The sequence below is a fragment of the Cupressus sempervirens genome, chromosome 3 (assembly GCF_028749045.1).
Source record: "Cupressus sempervirens isolate cs-2001-9-10 chromosome 3, ASM2874904v1, whole genome shotgun sequence".
NCBI classification, from domain to species: domain Eukaryota; kingdom Viridiplantae; phylum Streptophyta; class Pinopsida; order Cupressales; family Cupressaceae; genus Cupressus; species Cupressus sempervirens.
Genome location: NC_143120.1, coordinates 567,486,429 through 567,507,468, shown reverse-complemented (window position 1 = coordinate 567,507,468; position 21,040 = coordinate 567,486,429). Strand labels below are relative to the sequence as shown.

General features: G+C 36.4%; 1 protein-coding gene across 1 annotated transcript; it reads left to right on the top strand.

Moving 5' to 3' along the window:
• Nucleotides 1-4,880: 4,880 nt before the first annotated feature.
• LOC149567687 (large ribosomal subunit protein uL3c-like) lies at nt 4,881-20,821 on the top strand. The gene is made up of 2 exons (XM_089820949.1): nt 4,881-5,575; nt 20,313-20,821. The coding sequence occupies exons 1-2, from the start codon at nt 5,056-5,058 to the stop codon at nt 20,600-20,602; spliced, it is 810 nt and encodes a 269-aa protein (XP_089677075.1). The 5' UTR covers nt 4,881-5,055; the 3' UTR covers nt 20,603-20,821.
• The last annotated feature ends 219 nt before the right edge of the window (nt 20,822-21,040 follow it).

Here is a 21,040-nt window from a genome sequence, read left to right as displayed (position 1 = left end):
TCAAACTATGGCATTCTATCATTCCTTAATGGTCACTCTTTGGTATTGATGGGGTAGCCTCTATCGAGGCTATTGAGTCTTCTTTTGCTAGAGTTGCTTCTTGCTTGGGTTGAGCCTCTTCCTAATCAGTTGGTTCTGGCTAATCCTATTCTTGTTGGGCTCTCTCTTGAGTAACCCTCTTTCTCTTATTTCTCTTTACCCTCTTAGTTTGGAAGTACTCCACCTCTTGCTCATGCTAATGCATTGTCTCCGATCTTATGAGTGACTTTGTAGGGTATGTAGGAATTGTAACTTTTATTCCTTTACCTTTCTTGGGTTGGGCAATAGATTGCAAAGTTAGAGCTTGGGGAACTGGATCCAAGTGGAAAGGCTTCCTGACCTACTCCCTTGTTAATTCTATAATATGTCAGGCCTTATGAAGAATATCACCATTTTCCTCAGTCAATCTTTGCATTCATGATGAGCTACTCAAAGATCTTGTCCCTGTTGTATAATGGATCCATCACACCAGGAGTGTCATTGTTTCATGCCTTAAGGGATACTTCCAAATTAAGCACCTTTTTTGCAAGCTATAGACAAATTCTACAATAGTCCCTAATTCAGACATTGTAGTCATCTACGCAGTTCATCTAGTCATCTTGAATCACTATATCAGTTACAAAGTTTTCCCTACAAGATGTTGTAACATCCCAATATTGTCAAAGTAGGGGCGAGGTGATGGATAATCCTCCCAAGGGTATTGATCCCATTCCGAGTAAAAAGTAGCTATGTCTTGCTTTTGCTTGACCTTGAAAGCTCCAATGGTGATCAACTAGACCCATGTCTTCTTATGTTGTTTTTGCACCCTATCTTAAGCAGAGGCCAATTGCCCTACTATCTCTAATAGAAACAACCCTATCTAATGGATATCAAGCGATCTTCTTCGGGCACAAAAGGGTACTTGCTACTTAAATATAAGAAAATGTGTTAAACTAGATGAAATTAGCTCTTATCTATGATATCCAAGCTGCCACCTCCATTGACATTCTCTTTACATAGTCTCCTTTGACAAACCAGATGATAACAAAGATAAATCCATCATTGACCAATCTATATTCAAAGCTTTTGAAAGTAAGCTTCTTCTTCACAAGTTGGGGATAGACTATGTATGACCATGCATTTGCATCCTGCATACTCCCTTTCTTAACCAAGCCAAGATAATTTGTTGGTCTTGTGGCTAGAAGGTACACGACATAAGAGGTCATGTAGAATGTGGGCCATCTTTTACCAATATGAGCTGCTCATCCAAGTTGTCACTAAGGATCATAGCCTGATCAATTGGCATCTATCCTATCCTAATGGTCTCTATGAAATTTACCTTCCAGGTTTCGAGTTGACCTATTGTAGGGAGGCCAATGATTACTCAAAAGGACTATGGAGTAGCCAATGTCATCTATCATATATCCTCGAGTCATGTCAACCATCCTACCTCTCTGGTTCAATGGTGACCTATTAATGAAGTATTTCCCCTATACCAGCTCCTTCGCTTCTGAATATTTCTTTCTATACCACCTATCTGCCATGTTGTAAGTGATATACAAATATTGATCTACCCTTGGTAGATGAAAGACCTTCTCAATGTTCCGTGGTCTTATGTCTAGGAAAATTTCTCCTATTACACTTTTAACCACTTTCTCTTCTAGAACGTAGTGGTGTGCTAGAGTTCTTATTAATTCTGATGATTGGACATATATTAGATGAGAAGATGTGTTTACTAGCCTGCTTTTGATTAGTGCAGAAACCACTCTTGATCATTCCTTGGATTTATTGCACAATAGTAGGAAGACATTCCACTAAATGAGTCCTAACTTAGTATCTAGGATCTCTGAGTGTTTATCACCAAATTTGGACTTCTTTGGCTCTCCTTGATGTTTGGAGGCTACCAGTTTGGGTACAATCTTTGCAGCCATAGAAGATGAAGACAACACCATTTATTTGCATAAAAGAGAAATGCCAGTATCATTAATGAGGAGAACTTAAGACAATCTTAAAAACATGACTTGACTAGTAGAAAATTGATGAAACTAATAAAAAACCCTACAAGTGCCTGAAATGCACACCTAGTGCACTTGCGCAATGTGTGCAACATGCACATATTGATGTGCGAGGGGTGGTGGTCTACACCAACTTGCTTAGATAATGTGCACCATGAAGGGGTGTAGAGCTATGCAAGTGCACTTGTACGTACCTTAGTTTACCTTGGTAGGTCACGAGGACTAAAGGCGTGGATATATGGTTGTGCTAGGGTGTAGAGTTGCAAATGTGTGCACTCTTAAATCATAAGGCGATCAAGTGAATGGAAAGTGGGGGGGTCCCTATTTATAAGCGTAGATGCTATGGGTGTGGTTGTGCACACCTCTGATGGTGCACATATGCGCTTGTGTAGATGTGTGCACTTTGTGGCTCCACAAAGTATGAGCACACATTGCACACCCTAAATGGATGCATAGGTGTGCTAGGTCTACCTATGCACACTTTTATCTGACTTTGAAAAAAAATGACTTTCTGACCAAATGATAGTGTCTAGGAGCAACCAGTCAGAAACCTTAGAATGACCTATCAACACAGAGGATATCTTCATTCACTGAAGCACCTGACTGGGTGCCTTATTCTAGAGAAAGGGATCTCTCGTCCAAAAGAGGGGGTCACTATTTTGAGTCCAAAATAGAGCGTACATTATGAAACCACAACAATTCCATAAGCAGTCTATTAAAAAATGTCATATTTTTTGGATAGGGGCCTTGCACTCAACAAGACTTCCTTAGTGGACTCTTTATGAGCCTTCCAAGTTCACCAATAGACCAAAGACCCTTTAAGTAATTACACAGAAGGTGTAGTATACTAAGGAAAACAATTTAGGATTGTTGATCAATGGTTGAAAGTTTATAAAATGCCTTGAAAGACCATTGAAATGATCTTGTCCATAGATTGTCATGAGCTATTTTGTTCCACTTTTCCCTCACACTTTTTTCTAACGTTATACAAATAGAGTGTAATATTAACCAATAGCTGACTTCAAAAGTTACGCTAGGAAATCACTCTGTTTCTGCTAGTTTGGTGCCATGTTCTAACAATTTCTCTTGACTACAGTGGCTTTTGCAAACCATTTTGTTCTTCTTCTCTGTGATTGTTCCATGGTTGTGCCATGTGTCCAACATTGGTAGCTTATAAATGTATTTTCTAGTCATTTGCCTTTGCCAGGACTCTTACTATTTCCTTCAAATTTGAATATAACTTATTTAAAGTACTACCACACGTACTTATAGAAGACATGAATGCATGTTTCGATAGGTCAAGTGAGTTCCCACATAAAGAGACTGCCGTGGTTCATTGTCTCACTCCAATTCACTAACATTTCTATTAATCTTGGACGAACTTGTAGTAGTGCCGATTCTTTAAGATTTATATGTTTCAATTGAAAGTTTTCAAAGACTGATTGTTACTTATTTTCCCTTTTTACAAGCTTATATTATTATATAGATAACATAAATATGAATGTGTTCTAGAACTATTTTTCATACTCCACAATTGCTCAATTCCCAATGAATATATGTTTCAATTTGTATAAAAGAATGCAGATAATGAATTATTCTTGATATATAAATATATTAAAATAGAATTAAAAAATTTAAATCTTTTTTTATACATAGTTATATATTAGATTAGATGAAAAGATATAATAAACAAATTATAAATATTTTTATATTTGTACTATTGATCTTAATGATAAAGAATTATTTCTTATCTTAATTTTAATTCTTATAAATTGATTGTCAAATTATTTCTCAAAAAATTAAAACAAAATCTATTTCTATATAATTAATTGTGAACATCAATTTAATACAAATTATAATTAATATAAGATTAATAATATAGAATTTTTTTTGTTTTGATGTCTTGAAAATTGATTTGATATTTAATTTAATAAGGATAGACACCAATAATTACATTTAAATATAATTTTAAAAATAAATTTAAACTTTAATTAGAATTTCTTGAAGTTTATTGAATTAAATTAAATAATTTTTTTTAATATTCATTATTTATAATATTCAAACTTCACAACATATTATTATAGAATAATTAAAATTAATATAAATTACATTAATTTATGATTTTTTTAAAATTATCAAATTATTCAAGTATAATCATATTTTAAAATGATTTTTAATTTACATAATATTATATTATTAATTTTAATTTTAATGATTTTAAAAAAAATTTATAATTTTTTATGAATTGCACAAATTTATTATTTATTATTAGATAGTAGGCATATTTATTAAATAATAAATAACATAGTTATGATGGTTAGTATCATGGTTTAAATTAGGATTTTGATTACCATTCATGATAAAGGGTTGAGGTTTACATCACCCTTACAATTATCTTAGGATAGTTATAAATATGATTGTAAAGTTCTAATTTAGGGGTTACAAGAAAACTCTACAATTAGGTCATGGTTAGAGTTTGATTAGATTTAAAATTTGGATGATCCTTCCTAGAATTACGATTTAATATTTTAATTATGGTTACAAAACTGATTGGGGTTCGAGTTCTAATGAATAGAGTTCGAGTTGACAATTATTATTAGGTAAGAGACTACATCATTTAACTGTACTATATTTTAATTAGATGTTGCCTTTTTTTGACGTACCCATTGCACCCTAAAATGCTATTGTTAGTTTTTATAATATGACTAATTAATATCCTATAAACAATGCATCTCCTTAATGATTTAAGTACATTTAATATATATTTTATATAAATTAATTTTTAAGAGAGAAATGAAATAAGAAAAGCTCGTGGATATATTGGTAAAGAGAGTTGCTAAAAACCTTATCTCTGTTACGGGAAAAGCAGCACTGTGATCTCTAGGTAATCCCAGACTTTCGTTTTATCCATCCATCTTGACATTTTTCAGAAAAGCCTCCAAGGAGAAAGAGATAAGCGTTTAGTATGGAATAGTTGATTTCTAGTGGTAGTCCTCCTTAAATCCAGTTGTGTACTGTAGTAATGGCTGCCGCCTCGCTCTGTGCGTGTTCTTTGGCCAACACTAAAGCTGTATTGGGGAGGCAGAGTGTGCAGTCGAGTGGATCAATGTCAATGGCAATGCCAAAACAAAGGAGGACGGGAATGGTTTGTATGGCGTCGTACGAGGCAGGCGTGGGAGTGATGGGCACCAAGCTGGGGATGATGACATATTTTGAGCCGGAGGGGAAGTGTGTGCCGGTGACCGTCATCGGGTTTCACGAGGGCAACATTGTGACTCAGATAAAGACAGAGTCCACAGATGGGTACGCTGCTGTCCAAGTGGGGTACAGGCGAGTGCGGGAAGTCAAGCTCACGAAGCCCGAACTGGGCCATCTCAACAAAGCGGGGGCGATGCCCCTGCGCCACTTGCAAGAGTTCCGCTTAGCTTCTGCATCCCAGCTCGATGCCTTCCAACCCAATCAACGATTGAACTTCAATGAGTTGTTTGCCGAGGGAGATCTGGTCGATGTCTCTGGCACCTCCATTGGAAAAGGATTTCAAGGTATCCACTTCATCTCATCATAAATAAATGTACAGCTTATCACTTAGTTTCTAGGACATTTTGAATGATAATCGATTTTTTTCCTTTGCAATTTTGCGCTTTAAATTTGAGGATGAGGTCTTAAGATGGTTCGAAGTCTACAAAAGTATTAAAAGTAAACAGTTTCCGATTAATGCAAAATAAGGTTTTAAGGATCCCAAACCCCCATACAGAGATTAAATCGTAAGATAAAGCGCTAAGATTCCCCAGAACAAGCAATAGGCCTTCTAAAGCCAAAACCCAACCATACAAGAAAATGACTGAACACTGTCATGGATGAAACAATGAAGAACCAGCAGCCCAGAACCACAAAACCCCACTAGGATTTACCACTAGTACCCTTCTTATAGGACCATAGGGTCATTTCAAACGCATGTGATGAACGCTTAGAGTGTTTACCTTTCACAGAGATCCATCCTTCCTCAACTTTACTAACAACAACCTTCCAACACAAATAATCTGGAGCCAAAGGCCCAGTATCCCTCAAAGATGTCACAAGTGGTTCAGTATCAGCCAACTCAGGGTCAAAACCAATAATACGGCCAAGGGCAGCTTCCCTTGGCAAAGGAGAAACATTAGGCTCAGCTGCGCCAGCTATAACAGAGAAACCAATAGAATCTCTAACCCCTGCCAACGGTCATCTCAGAATTAGGTGAAGCATTACCAGCACATCTAACAGAATCTTTACGAGCAGACTCAACAGAGACATTTCCATCAGAACTTTACCAGCAGTCCCACCTCCGAAAGACACATTACTAGCAGATTCAGCAGAAATATTTCCAGCAGAAGAAAAATCAGTAGTAGCTGGATTCTCACTAGAAGAAGAATCCCATGCAATGATCTAGGAAAAGCTCTTCTTAAAAACAGTATATTGTTCAGAAGAAGCACCCTTCCATCAAGAAGCAACTTTTTAGTCTTAGCCCTCTCTAACCCGCATTGAGCCGCCACATGGCCCATTTTAAAGCATCGCTTTTATCTAAAGGGAAGTCTTTGATAATCCAATGTTTGAATCTAAAAACCCTTAGAATGCTCTAGCTTAATCTTTCTGGAAACCCCATAGAGGTGTCCATCCCAACCAAGATTCGGGCGTAAGTAGAATGCATAATATCCGATGACTCATCATCCATCTCCAAGAGCCATTCCCACCACTCCCAATAGGGAATCAACCCAAGATGAAGAGGAAGATAGGAGAGCCTCACCCAGATCAGAACCTTGTTAAAAGTTTCAGAAGAGGGGGAAAACTCAAGGTGCCAGGGCTTCACCATCAACACAAGATGATCTTCCCAAGTAAAAGAATGCTTGCACAAAATCAACTTTCTATCCTCAACGTTTTCAAATTAGCAATAAACATCCCTGGGCCATAGGGAAGATGTGAAAACACAAAACGATCTTCACAAGTAATAGAATGCTTGCTTAAAATCAACTTTCTATCCTCAACATTTTCAAACTTAGCAAAAAAAATCCCTTGGCCATAGGGAAGATGTGAACAGTACTAGATAAAATAGGTTCCCAATGGGAGGAGATCCACTTGTTCAAGTCAGGAAGAATTGGCCACAAACCCCTGAAACGATAGATCACACCCTGGGCTGAAAAATCAGAGGAATTAATCACAATTTCTTTCACTACATCCTCATCCAAAAAGACCAGAACAGGGACAGGTCCTTTTGATTTCAAACCCGAAACACCACCCTTCTCCAACCTTCTAGAAAGGGGAGCTGAGCTGTCTCCACCAGCTAGACTGATCTTAGGAATATTATTTGTAGAATGTGAAAGTGGAGACACAATTAATATCCCACCCAACTGAGAAATTTCGAGCCTAGAGACAGGGTCATTTGGCGCAGAGAGAGAAGCAGGAATTGCCTTAGATGAAGATTTAATAAGAGCTGAAGTAGCAAGGTTCTCATGAGAAGAAGATTCCATCCCAGCCTGGAGCCGAAACTGCAAAGAGTTAAGTGGAGGCAGACCAACACCAGTGCCATTGACCTTCAAGCCAGTGGACAGGACACCAGTAGACCTTGCACCCACTGAATCTTTAGTATGCTGAGCACCAACGCGGGATACCACAATAGAACGAGAGCCCATTACACCAATTGCTGACAGGCTGGGAGAAGGTGCCCAGTCACCATAAACACCTTTACCAAAGTGAGCACCCTTCAATGAAATGTTGACAACATGAATGACATCTGTGGAAGAGGGCACGATAGAAGGTAGGGCTGGCTTGGAGGAACGATGAGATGCAGGATGCAGCTCATGCACCTAAGACCTCACCATGGCAGAGCAACCAATCAAAGCAGGAGCAGACCCCGCAGAACCATTATCTTTATGCCCACACACAGTAGTAGAGGAGGGCAGAACGCAAGGAGAAGCCCTCATGGTGGAAGCATGTGTAGGAGAGTGCGGGAAAGTCCATCTTCACTAACAATTAAAAGTAAACAGTGAGCTTAATATTAGTTGTTTAAATTGTTTGTAGAGTGTTCATGTGATGTTACATAACTTATTGCTCTTCTCATAGGCCTTGATTTCAAGGTTAAAAACAGTGTTATATAAAAAATATAATTTTGTTCAGGCCTGATAAAATGCTTAGAAAAAGTACTGTCTAAATTTGACAGCCCACCCCTTGAGACACATCTTCGATATACATCTCTAGCACTGGAGATGTCTCTGGAAACTTCCGGACACACTGGATTATTTTGACTGCTGTCTCCCATCATCTCCAAAGTCTCTTGACCAAAAATTGATTTGTCCCACATAAAAATTAGGGCAAAATGCATTAAAAGGTAGAAAAGTAAGGAAAATAAATAAAATAAGCCTGCATAATGTTTCATGCTGATATTTTGGATGATAAAAAAATTCATGCAAAGTTATAGTGATTGGATGTATAAACAGTTGTATGACTGATTTTCTGTTATTGTAATGGTCTGAAGATAAATTTCTTCTACTCTTTTCTGTTCTTGTATGACTGATTCACTATTATTGTTATCAAAGTTCTCTGTCATAATATTTTCTGAAACCTATCATATCATATTAAAAAATGGCGCCATGCTTCCCTCTCTGATTCTTGAAAATTAGCCATACTGCTATTGGGTACTAGTCTCCAATGTTTCCAATTATGGGGATCTCCTGGTAACTATTCCTGCGAACAATCAATTATATGTGGGGAGAATGAAGTAGATTGAGATTTGGCTAAGGCTCTTCACTATCCCCATGGATATACTTGATTGTAAAAAGTTGTTGGTTTAATTGTCAACAGTCAGGCTTGAGTTTGAAAAGTGATGACAGAAGCCTTCGAGCACTGGTGTCTCAGATTTCTAGAATGGATGGCTACTTAAACTTGCAAAAAGACTGGACATGGCAGTTATATAGGATTGCTTAGCAATAAGATTTTGAAATTGAAAAGTATGAAGTGTAGCCTCATGCCTGAAGCAAATACTATGTTTTAGAACTGTTTTTACCATTCCTTGGCACTCACAGAAAGTAGGGTGTCGAGTTTGTCTTCATTTCATCTTTGAATATTAATTAAACAATAAAATTTCAATTCGGGGTGGAGTTATTCAACCTTAGGCATCAGATAGGCACTAGGTAGAAATAAGTGTAACATGGGCCTTGGGAGACATGGGGATGAGGGGACGACAGTGTTGGCAGTGGGTCAGCGTCCCTCACAGGATCCGTGACATGGCTTAACTGCCTCCTGTGGTTCTATAAAACTATTGGTTGTATTGGGCATTGACAAGTCGATCTTTTGGTGCAACAACCACCCTGACCTTTCTAACAATTGGTATCAGAGCTTGGTCACAGGTTTGAATCCCGCAAGCCACAGTGAGTGACAATGGGAGGGGGATTGTTGGCAGTGGACCAGCGTCACTTGTAGGATTCGTGACATGGCTTAACCACCTCTTGTGGTTCTGTAAGACTATTGGTTGTATCGGGCATTGATAGGTCGATCTTTTGGTGCAACAACCCCCCTGGCCTTTCTAACAAATAGGATGGGTTTCTGAGATAGGAGGTAAAGAGTTTCAATTTGAGGATGGTAGGGCAATGTAGATGTGCCTCAATATATAGGCAATGCATGATAGCTAGGAGTGATGCAAGAGATAACCTATCAACTAGACAAGGTGTAATCACATGTACCCTAAAGGTGGATCATTCTCCATTGTACAACAATGAGAGGATGATAATATGATAAGAACACAAAGGTGGATCTCACAAACAACAATGTGTGAGACAACAACTAAGTGCAATCGGATTTCTCCTACAGTTTGCTCTAAAATAAAGTGCAAGTGCTTAGGTGTCTCAGTGACAACTATTATGCAAATGCATTATACTAAAGTGAAATTATTAATATTTAGTTAGACCAACACTTACAGATATTAATTTATACCATATGAAATATCTTGGAGATGGTGGGAAGCTTTAAGCCCATTGGCATTAACCTAGGCAACATCAATCCCTACTGCTCATCCGGAAGAATACAATCTGATAAGTAGGAGATAATTTCCATAGCAAGTCAAATTGTGATATTGCTATTAGGATTTAATTATGTGATTTTGAGTCAAACTCATTCACCCATGTTTCATGAGTAGCGATTCAACATGAACCAATCTCTCATGAGAATAAATGGAACACTTAGCACTCATTGGATATAGGTGATGCTCATAGGGGTGAAGCACTGGGACTTCGCAGGAGGTAACCCATCCCAGTACTACTCCAGCCTGAGCGCGCTTAACTACGAAGTTTCCTCCATGGTTAAACCCAAAGCTTGCAACTTCACTTGCAATACCTTCACCAAGTGTTGTGCCTTATGAACCATTCATTAGAAAGCCCCTTAAGCTCATCAATTGATAAGTAGGAGATAATTTTCACAAAAAGTCAAATTGTGATATTGCTATCAGGATTTAACTGTGTGATTTTGAGTCAAACTCATTCACCCATGTTTCATGAGTAGTGATTCAACATGAATCCATCTCTCATGAGAATAAATGGCACACTTAGCACTCATTGGATCTAGGTGATGCTCACAGGGGTGAAGCACCAAGGCTTCTCGGGAGGTCACCCATTCTAGTACTACTCCAGCCTGAGCGTGCTTAACTACAAAGTTTCCTCCATGGTTAAACCCAAATCTTGCAACCCCATTTGCAAAACCTTCACCAAGTGTTGTGCCTTATGAACCATTCATTAGAAAGCCCCTTAAGCTCATCAATTGATAAGTAGGAGATAATTTCCACAACAAGTCAAATTCTGATATTGCTATCGGTATTTAACTATGTGATTTTGAGTCAAACTCATTCACCAATGTTTCATGAGTAGTGATTCAACATGAATCCATCTCTCATGAGAATAAATGGAACACTTAACACTCATTGGATCTAGGTGATGCTCACAGAGTGAATGAGTTTGACTCAAAATCACACAGTTAAATCTTGATAGCAATATCACAATTTGACTTCTTGTGCAAATTATCTCCCACTTATCAATTGATGAGCTTAAGGGGCTTTCTAATGAAAGGTTCATAAGGCACAACACTTAGTGAAGGTTTTGCAAATGGGGTTGCAAGCTTTGGGTTTAACCATGGAGGAAACTTCATAGTTAAGCACGCTCATGTTGGAGTAGTACTGGGATGGGTGACCTCTTGGGAAGTCCCAGTGCTTCACCCTTGTGAGCATCACCTAGATCCAATGAGTGCTAAGTGTTCCATTTATTCTCATGAGAGATGGATTCATGTTGAATCACTACTCATGAAACATGGGTGAATGAGTTTGACTCAAAATCACACAGTTAAATCCTGATAGCAATATCACAAGAATACAATCTACAGAATTTTACATCTATGTTCCTGTCCAAATGAAAGTTCAGCAGCTTAGGATTTTCTGAAGATGGATCACTGTTTGCAAATATATGTTTCCTTTTTTCTTAGAAGAAACTATATGATTTCTATTAAAGATATGATCCATTAGTTTGTTTTGTAACTTGTAATAGCACTTGGGAATATTTTATGTGTTTCCCAAGTTACTATACAAATGAATATATATGTGATATAAAGAGGCATGTCTCTTGAAGAGACATGTCTCTTTAATATATTAACTTACATAAGTTATAACACAAGTAACATACCCTCAATATATTATAATGGTTATACGCACACGCGTGCGCGCACACACACACACACTTAACATAAGTTAATTATTTTATATATAATATTTGACATATATTATTTATATATCTCATATATATAATGTAATTTATCCGACAACATTATAACATTAACACTCCCTCTTAATGAAGAAGGATAAAACACATAGATATTACACCATAGGTAATATTTCAAGAATAATACATATAGGAAATCATTGATCAAAAGATTTCTAGTAAATGATATCATATAAGTATTGACCTATCAGAATATCAACACATGATATCACCAATTACTATTTGATATCCTATTAGGTAACACGAGTATTGGCCTATTAGAACATCAATCAAATGATATTCATCAAGTACTCTGAGTAATGGCCTATCAGAACATCAACTAAATGATATTCACCTAGTACTCAATGCGGTAATGTCCTATCAGAATATCAAGGCAAGAGATTCACCAAGTACCTAAAATATATCTATACAATCAACTTGTAGATAGTCAAATTAATGACATCTAACACCTAGTTGTTGATTTAAAAGATAAAGCCTTTCATGATTTATTTCAACATTTACACAAAATGTATATCATGATACAAGTTATTGTAAGGTCGTCACCTTTCAATAACTTATCCAAATACAAGTGACATCATTTGAAAGTCGTCACTTCCTCATGATGTACACAGGGGACAGGTCCATACACACATAACAAGAAAAGTTCACATGAAGTTACCACGAATACTGTCATGTGGTGTTGTCATAACACCCACCATGAAACATATGAGAGAATAAGGTTTTCACCTCAAACTTATCTCTCATAGATAAAGAGTGTATTACAAGGGATTGCACTTGGAACTTCTCCTTCACGAAGAAATACTAACCTTATTGTTACATCCCAAATTTTGACCGAATTTTAAATTTGCTTATAGCCGTTGGATTTAACAAGTTTTTTTTCATAATCATGTGAAGTAGGTAGTTATTTATATCCGTTGTATTGACTGTTAATGAAGATGGTCGTTAACCATTATTTGTTATATGATGTTTAGTAGTTGCTTGATTTTGGAATTATGGTTAAAAATTAAATTCTTTTAAATGTTTATATGAAAATTATTATGGAACTTGTTATTATGGTGGAAGTGTTTTCAAAAGTGATTGTAGGAGAAGATGAAGGGGGGAAGCATTGCTAAACGGGATCAACGAAATGGGATACTAACTTAGTCCAGTCAATAGGATTGACAGGTATGACCTTAAACTTCTTTGGTAAGGACCTAGCGACTTGAACTTCAGCATACATTTGTAGGACTTGCATGAGCTATTAAATAAATAATTGAAGAAACATAAAATAATTAATTAAAATGTAATACACACCTTAAAGGATTTTGAATGATCTTTCACAATATTATTTTAATATATACCTATGTACGTACACAGATATAAATTTAAAGTGACACCATAATATTATTTTCTTATAATATAATGATGCCACCTCACCAATATATCTGTGTACATAGATAGGTATAAACTATAATAACTTCGATTTTAAACCTTCAAATCTTCTTTCAACCTTTATTCTTTCTTTTTCTTTTAAAAATCGAATTAACACTTGGCATTTTTAATTGGCGTTCAAAGAGCCAAGATATTCTTTATGTTACTAAAGCCAAAAAGTCCTTTTAATCCTTTTTATATTATGAGGTCGGGAGAGACGAGAGATACAAGAAATCACATTCCCGACTTCCTTTATTATTATCGCATTTTTCCTTGCTCATTTCGGCTTCCTTCCACAACCAATACTCTACTAAAACCAATCAAAATTTTGCCAAATTCCATTGGAAAAACCTTTACATTTCATAGCAGTGCCATTCTTAAAATAGTCTGCCGTATGTGTTCCTTCTTTGTTGAGGATTGAAGTGGTATTTACACATTGTGGTTACGTCTGAAAGAAAACCGAAGAAGCACTGGTACATAATTGTTAGCAAGACTCCAAACATTTCCGAATTTATACCAGGTTATGTGGTAAATCATTTCCAATTAATGTTATATTCCAATAACAATTGTTATTACAATTTGATTTCCAAAGCAATAAGCTGCAAATTATCCTCATTCACAGTTAAATAACTATAGGGAGTTGCTTACCAATAAGCATAGTAAAGTATCTATAACATGGAATCTTGAATTAATTTTTGCCATTAGACATCAGAATCATATCATATTTATTTTTGCAAGTTTTTAAAGAACATAATCTTTCAAACCATAGATTGTGAAATGCTAGAAGTATATAATCTTCATGAATCAATAGATAGAGCCGTTTGCTTTGAGATTCCAAGCACCTAGGACTCACCCGTTGTATACCCATGGAAAAGGTGAAGAGGTGAGATGGAATTCTGCAAGGATAAAGAAGGTTAAATTAGATACGATACATTAAATCTAAACTAAATAATCTTACTTAATAGCTCATGCTCGTTCGTATTAATGTTTCCTGTTGTCAAGGCGAGTGGTGGTAATCGGGTCATTGAACCCATTAGAAAACCTTGGCTAAGGTAGTTTAAAGGCATGTTTGCCACCTATTGATCACTTGATGTCAGTGGTGCTAGTAATGCAAACATGTCCGTTCATAACTGTGTGAACATTCTAAACACCAGAATGCTTAGGTGACTGGACTAAGAGTATCCCAAGCTCGATCTTGGGGTGGGGAGGGCTTTTCTAATTCAATAGATTGTGTGGGGATAAGTATGGTCCGAGGTTGAGAGGTTAAGCCTAAGTCAATGCTTCTCCTCTTACCGAAAGCTGAGGCTTGTACAACCAACTAAAGACTTATCGGATGATACTTGTATGTTTTCTTTTATCTTCTTTCCATAATAAGCATTTACTTTACTTGTACATAGAAAAAGATAGTTAATCGTTATTATAGTTATTGTTAAATACAGTTATTTCCAGTTAATCGTAATCTAGTTATTTCAATTGATCATTGATATAGTTATTTTATTCAGTTGATTAATGATACAATTATTTTTAGTTAATTGTTACACTGTAGTTATTTCAGTTGATTATTGATACAATTATTTTTCAATTAATTGTTAATCTAGTTAAACAGTTATTTTATTTCAGTTGATCATTGATATACATATCACAAATGAACATGGTTATTTCAGTTATCATTGATAGTTAAAACAGTTAATGTCATATGAAAGGAATTCAATTATCTATTCAAGGAATGTTGGAAAAATCTCTTTATAAACTGTCTTTGTTTTCTTGTTATGAAAAACTGTTTGTTACATATGGTATCAGAGTGCCGGGTTCGACATTGAACCTATGGCACACTACTTAATAGTAAACCTGAAAGTTAGAATAAATGTATAGGATGCAAGTATGTAAAACACCCCGCAAGAAGGCTCGACATCCCATCTTCTTGTACTTAATTAAAACATGCCAAAATTTGATTACACTTGCTGCTCCATGCCCCAAGAGAATGAAACTCTGAACTAGGATTTGCAATGAATGAAGAAGGAAAGAGTCAGTGGACTCTTGCTAGTAAAGCAACATATAGGAACAAACTAATTCAAAACTGGAATGCTCGTCAGGGCAACTCTCTTCTACATTTCCATAGATCCTAGATGGTGCGAGATATGTACAAATCTGAATCAAAACTGAATGCTGAGAAGCAAAATTTAGATTCCATAATGTAAACATCCTTAGTAGATGTATTAACGTCCTCACGTAACTATATTAAGGATCCATTCCCCCATTCTATTAATTGTAAAGCATCACAAGTAGAAGCCATACAAAATCAACCCAAGAACCAATGGGTCACACATGCACCAAGCTTCCCATAGTACATTACACTAAGCCAGGCATTGATTCGATAATCCGGGGTTCTTTCCCACCCATAGGCAACACACAAGTTGAGCTTCTCCATGTAGAGCATGGATCTCACATAATTGGTTTCATTTGGATCAACTGTCATAGTGGAGTCACTCTTCTCAGCACGCATCTGCATCCGATTTGAGCTAAGAACAATAAAACCCCGAGCTCCTTTGCAAATTTGTCATCCACAACTATATATGTTGCCACTTCAGAAAATGAGTATCCACCAACAATATCAATGTTGCTTTTAATGCTGGTAGGATCTTCATGTAAATATTAGGGGTATCAAATCCAAATTCTTCCACAAGTATGTTGTGATTATTGAACCCATCTCCTATGTACACAATGATGCTCGCATTGATAATCACCGATCTCTATATGCATTTAGCAGCCTTCCCCTCAAAAGTCTCCAAAGATGGTGCTCATTTTCTCTTAACAATCTTCGCCTTTAGGATAGATTGAGATGTGGATTATCTTACTCGGACCTCAATATCCACACACATAATGAGAATATTGTTGTATTGATTTGCTATAGGGAAATCACAGGCCAATGGTGATCGAATGAAATGCCACAGCTTATCTGTTTGATTTCCTTATCAAATGGGTAATATCCTCCAACGGAACAAGTGATAATATTCTTTCACGATAACCATAGCAAGTTTATATTTAGTCACCGAGAATTAATCTAGTCTGAAATCACCATTTCTTTCCACTTCAATACCATACGTGATTGTAGATTGGGTGGTGAGGAGTATGTTGCTGTAAATTTGAAAGTTATTACTCATCCATCAAAATGAATATATCTAAGAGATATATCAGAAAACAATATATTCCACACAGGATACAGTCTGCCAACCATATAACTTAACAATCCAATAATTTGTCCACTGTAACTTTGCGATTATAATCCATGAAGTTCAAATCCCGCTCATGTTCTATTGCCAAAAATTGTAAGCTCTTTGTTGATTGAATCAATATCTTCATCTGATAGAGGATCAATTGATGATAGTGATTGTTTCTTGTTGAGCGAAACAAGAGTTGACCCCTTGGTTAATTCATGCCTCTGAGCCATGGATCTCTCATAGATGGGAGGTGTCGAATCATGTGAGACTTGAGATTCAGGTGAAGTTGGATCCTCACTGGCAGCACAGTCATGGGAATAGTGATGAAGAACATCTGACGATTCGCTGGATACTGTGGGAATCTCTTCTATTGCATATGAAGAAAAAACCATTTTCATCAACCTGAAATGTGACTTCTTCAAAGAGACCATGCATAGTTGCAAACTCAATTTGGGTGCAACAAGGAAACATTCCAGGCATGTTCATGACCAATTAGTGAGACCTCAAATATTCCAACAAAGAATTGTCCGATGAAATTTAATTGCCTTCATTGTATATTGAGCACTGAAAGCCAATGAATTAATACAGTTCTTTAATCGACCTCTCAAGAACCGATAAATTAGCTATGTAAGAAATTTGAAATTATACCTCTGCTTGAAATGGATTCTATCTTTTCATGACTGTATCTTATTCACATTGCCTTCTCTATTGTAGAATTGGACCTCATGTCAACAAGTTGACATAATTAATGCATAAAGCGTCCTTGCCTGTGATGTGATACAAATCCTTAAAGACACCAAGTGCAGAAATGCAGAATATCATGTATAAAGAACCAAGTTATGAACTGTTTGAACATATTCTTTGCCAAGTTGGCTCTCTATCAGGTTGAATGTGACTTAGTGGCGCCCCTGCCAATTAACATTTCATCAAACAAATCATGTGTATTATCTGTGCTGTCACATAGATAGAAAGATGGATACGAATATTGAAGGAGAAGCAGCTTTTGAGACTTCATTTCAAGTGAGCAAAGAAGAGGAGAATGATGTTGCCCGTCTCTTAATGTCTCCGAAACATGAACCATTCGAGGAGAGTGTTCACATGGCTCCCCTTCAGTCGGATCTGCAGTCTTATGACCAATCCGAACTCTTCAATAATTATACCACTTGGAATACCTTGCCAAGGCAACCCCCTTAGCAATGATTGCAGAAAATTTCTTTTCTCCTGGAAGTACAAATATTTACACTCCTTTGTGCTTAAAAACATTGAAATGACACCTGTAACTGTTACCAATAACCACAAAATGAATATCAATGTAACCCCTGACAAGATGTGTTGCACAGATATTCATGATCTCATTGTTCTCTTTACACCTAATATGCCAAAGCAACATGAAAAATAAACTCAGACCGCCTTCAACTATAATGGTTCTCTAAATATGCAGCAGGAGTTGTTATTGGTGGAATTATTCAATCCAGATAGAAATGCTATGCTTTCCAGCCAGTGTAAAAGGCTTTTCAAGAGACATTAAAGAGGTACACTCATTTGTCCGTCCACGTACTGAATGTGACACCTCTATACTGAATGTGACACCTCCATAATGAAGCATCAGACGAATTTTATGAGCCGATAAAAACAGAATGCTCCAATCATGATAATTTTTGAGCCAATCATTTGAACACATCTTTCCTTTAACCATGTCCCAGGATTGAAACCTGCTCTGATACCATGTTAAAGATATGATTCATTAGTCTGTTTTGTAACTTGTAATAGCACTTGTGAATATTTAATGTGTTTTCAAAGTTACTATACGAATGAATATATATGTGATATAAAGAGGCATGTCTCTTACAAACATGTCTCTTTAATAGATTGACTTACATTAGTTATAGCGCAAGTAATATATACCCTCAATATATTATAACGGTTATATATATATATATATATATATATATATATATACACTCTTAACATAAATTAATTATTCCATATATAATATTGGACATATATAATTTATATATCTCATATATATAATATAATTTATCCGACAGCATTATAACATCAACAGTTTCTATAATGTTTCTAGAGCTTATGCGTTCATCTTCAAGGTGCCTCCTATGTAACATGTTAGTGTCCACAACTGCTGCTGTTCGTTCAATAGCTTCTTGCATGGCAAGCATGCAATTTTTATCATCCGCTTTGTTTTAGAACTTTGTGAACCCACCTTAAAAAATGATTTAAAATTATTCACATTTTTAAAGCAAGAATTGAGAAATGGGAATTTCTCTATTACCCTCTAGAACCACCATTTAAAGGATCTGATCACAATATAATCTGCTGAGTTTTCACCAAATTATTGTTGTTCTTTCTGAAGTCATTAACAAAAATTTAGGTAGCTTGAGTGGTGTGCACAACAAATGATCAATATCATTGCATTGGAAACCTTGACAGAAGATCTATGCAATAATATTTCCCATCATTTCCATTCTAATCACCATTATATTTTATCTATGCCTGCGTTTCGGGGACGGGGACATCCCTGTCCCAGGGACTTCATTGGGGACTTCCATCCATCCCCAAATTTTTATAACACAATTTTTTTTTAAAATAAACAAAAATGTCACTTTTGCGGTCCCCCCCCCCCCCCCCCCCCCGTCCCCCCGTCCCCAAAATTGGCAAAATATTTTGCCATCCCGGAAACCCGTCCTGCTGACCCCGTCCCGGAAACTCCGGGGAACATAGTATTTTATCTTTGATGCTTTCCCATTTCTTCCTGATTGAGGATGCATATTTTTTGTTGATTATGGCAATTGATGGCACCAACTATCAAGCAAATGTTTAATTCCATGTACTTAGGTGTTGATTGATTGTTGGAATCTGCATAAGCAATGCATTCCTAGAAACAAAATTTTCCTGAAGAAAGCAAATTTTAGCCAGCCTTGTTACATGCCTAATCTTGTTTTCAGTAGGCAACCTGGTCCAGAATTGCTTCCACCTCATACATCTGTTTTGTCTGGCCCATTTTAAATCTTTCTAAAAGGATTGTTAATTGAAAATGGATAATAAATTTGATAGAAAACATGCATATCCAATTGATCAGACACTCGACCCAGAAATTGACTTCTCACAGAGAATTCTGCCAGTATAGCCTCTTGCCACAAACCCGGCCCAACTTGGGCCAGGTTTACCCCTAGAGGTCGTGTCAATATTGATCTTTTCCCAGCCTATCTCAGATTATTTCCAGGTTACCCATCACACAGATTGGAAGAACGATCCACATTCTGTACCCCTTTAATGGGGTTGATGGCTACAAATTTAGGTTTCAACTTATGAGCAATGGAGAAATTTTCCTAAGATAAACAGAAAATGTGAAACAAATGATTAAGTTGAGAAGATTGCCAATGTCTCCTTAGAAATGGGTGAATTGTTTGTAGACGACACTCTACTTAGAGATGTCCCATCCTCAATGACAAGGGAATCTGCTAAACCTCCTGCCCATCCATTTTGTGCCCACTTTTACTATGATCCATATAGGGCATGTTGTAGCTCACTATGGATCTCTTATTTTCGAAAGATTTAAAATCCGAAGTAGGAGTCAGTGTACAATTTAACTTAGGATTAAATTGGTAATTTTATACTGATAAATGTTCTCTTCAGGATTGGCATGATATGGTAGTTGCAACACTAGTTCCTATAATTTATGGAATCATTTAATTTTCAGACATTTATTCTTGTTTATGCTATATCATTTTAAGATTATGCACCTTTCTCCACAAGTTTTGGTTTATAAATGATGGTTATTAATTATTTTTTGTATTATGACAACAATGCTTTACTTACTGTTGCTAAACTATGTCATTTTGTTACAGGTGGAATCAAAAGACATCATTTTAGAAGAGGACCAATGACTCATGGTTCTAAAAGTCATAGACAGTTGGGATCAATTGGTGCTGGTACAACTCCAGGACGTGTTTACAAAGGTAAAAAGATGCCAGGTAGGATGGGTAATAAAAAGACTAAGATTCGCAAGTTGCCAATAGTCAAAATAGACATGGATCTTCATGCATTAATGGTAAAAGGGGCTATTCCTGGAAAGCCAGGGAATCTTGTTAGAATCACACCAGCAAAGATTGTGGGCAAAAACATACCAAAAAACTAGCCAACTTTTCTGAATATTTACAAAATGTTGTGAATTGAACCATTGACTCTTTCATGCTGCCTCGGAAGGTGGCCATAAATTTCTATGTAATGTCTCCTTTTAATGTTTTCTCTTAAGGTGTCTCATAAAGTAATTATGGAAGGAAATCCGTACCAAGAACTTACCAAAATATTGGATGTAGCAACAAAATGTGTATACAAGGCAGGTGGATTTTCTGAAGTAGCGTAAAAGTCCATTATATTGCACAAGCAATCAGTTGGTGATTTTTTAAGAGAGTTCTCTACTTTATCTAACTTCTATTATTGACATTTTAGTTGGAACAATATCAAATAAGCTCTTGAAGTAAACAATCAATAGGGCATGGTTTGTGTGTTTTGTAGGTATTGCCCAACTAAGCAAGTTTTGGGAAATGGTGCATCGAAATGCATAAATAAATTC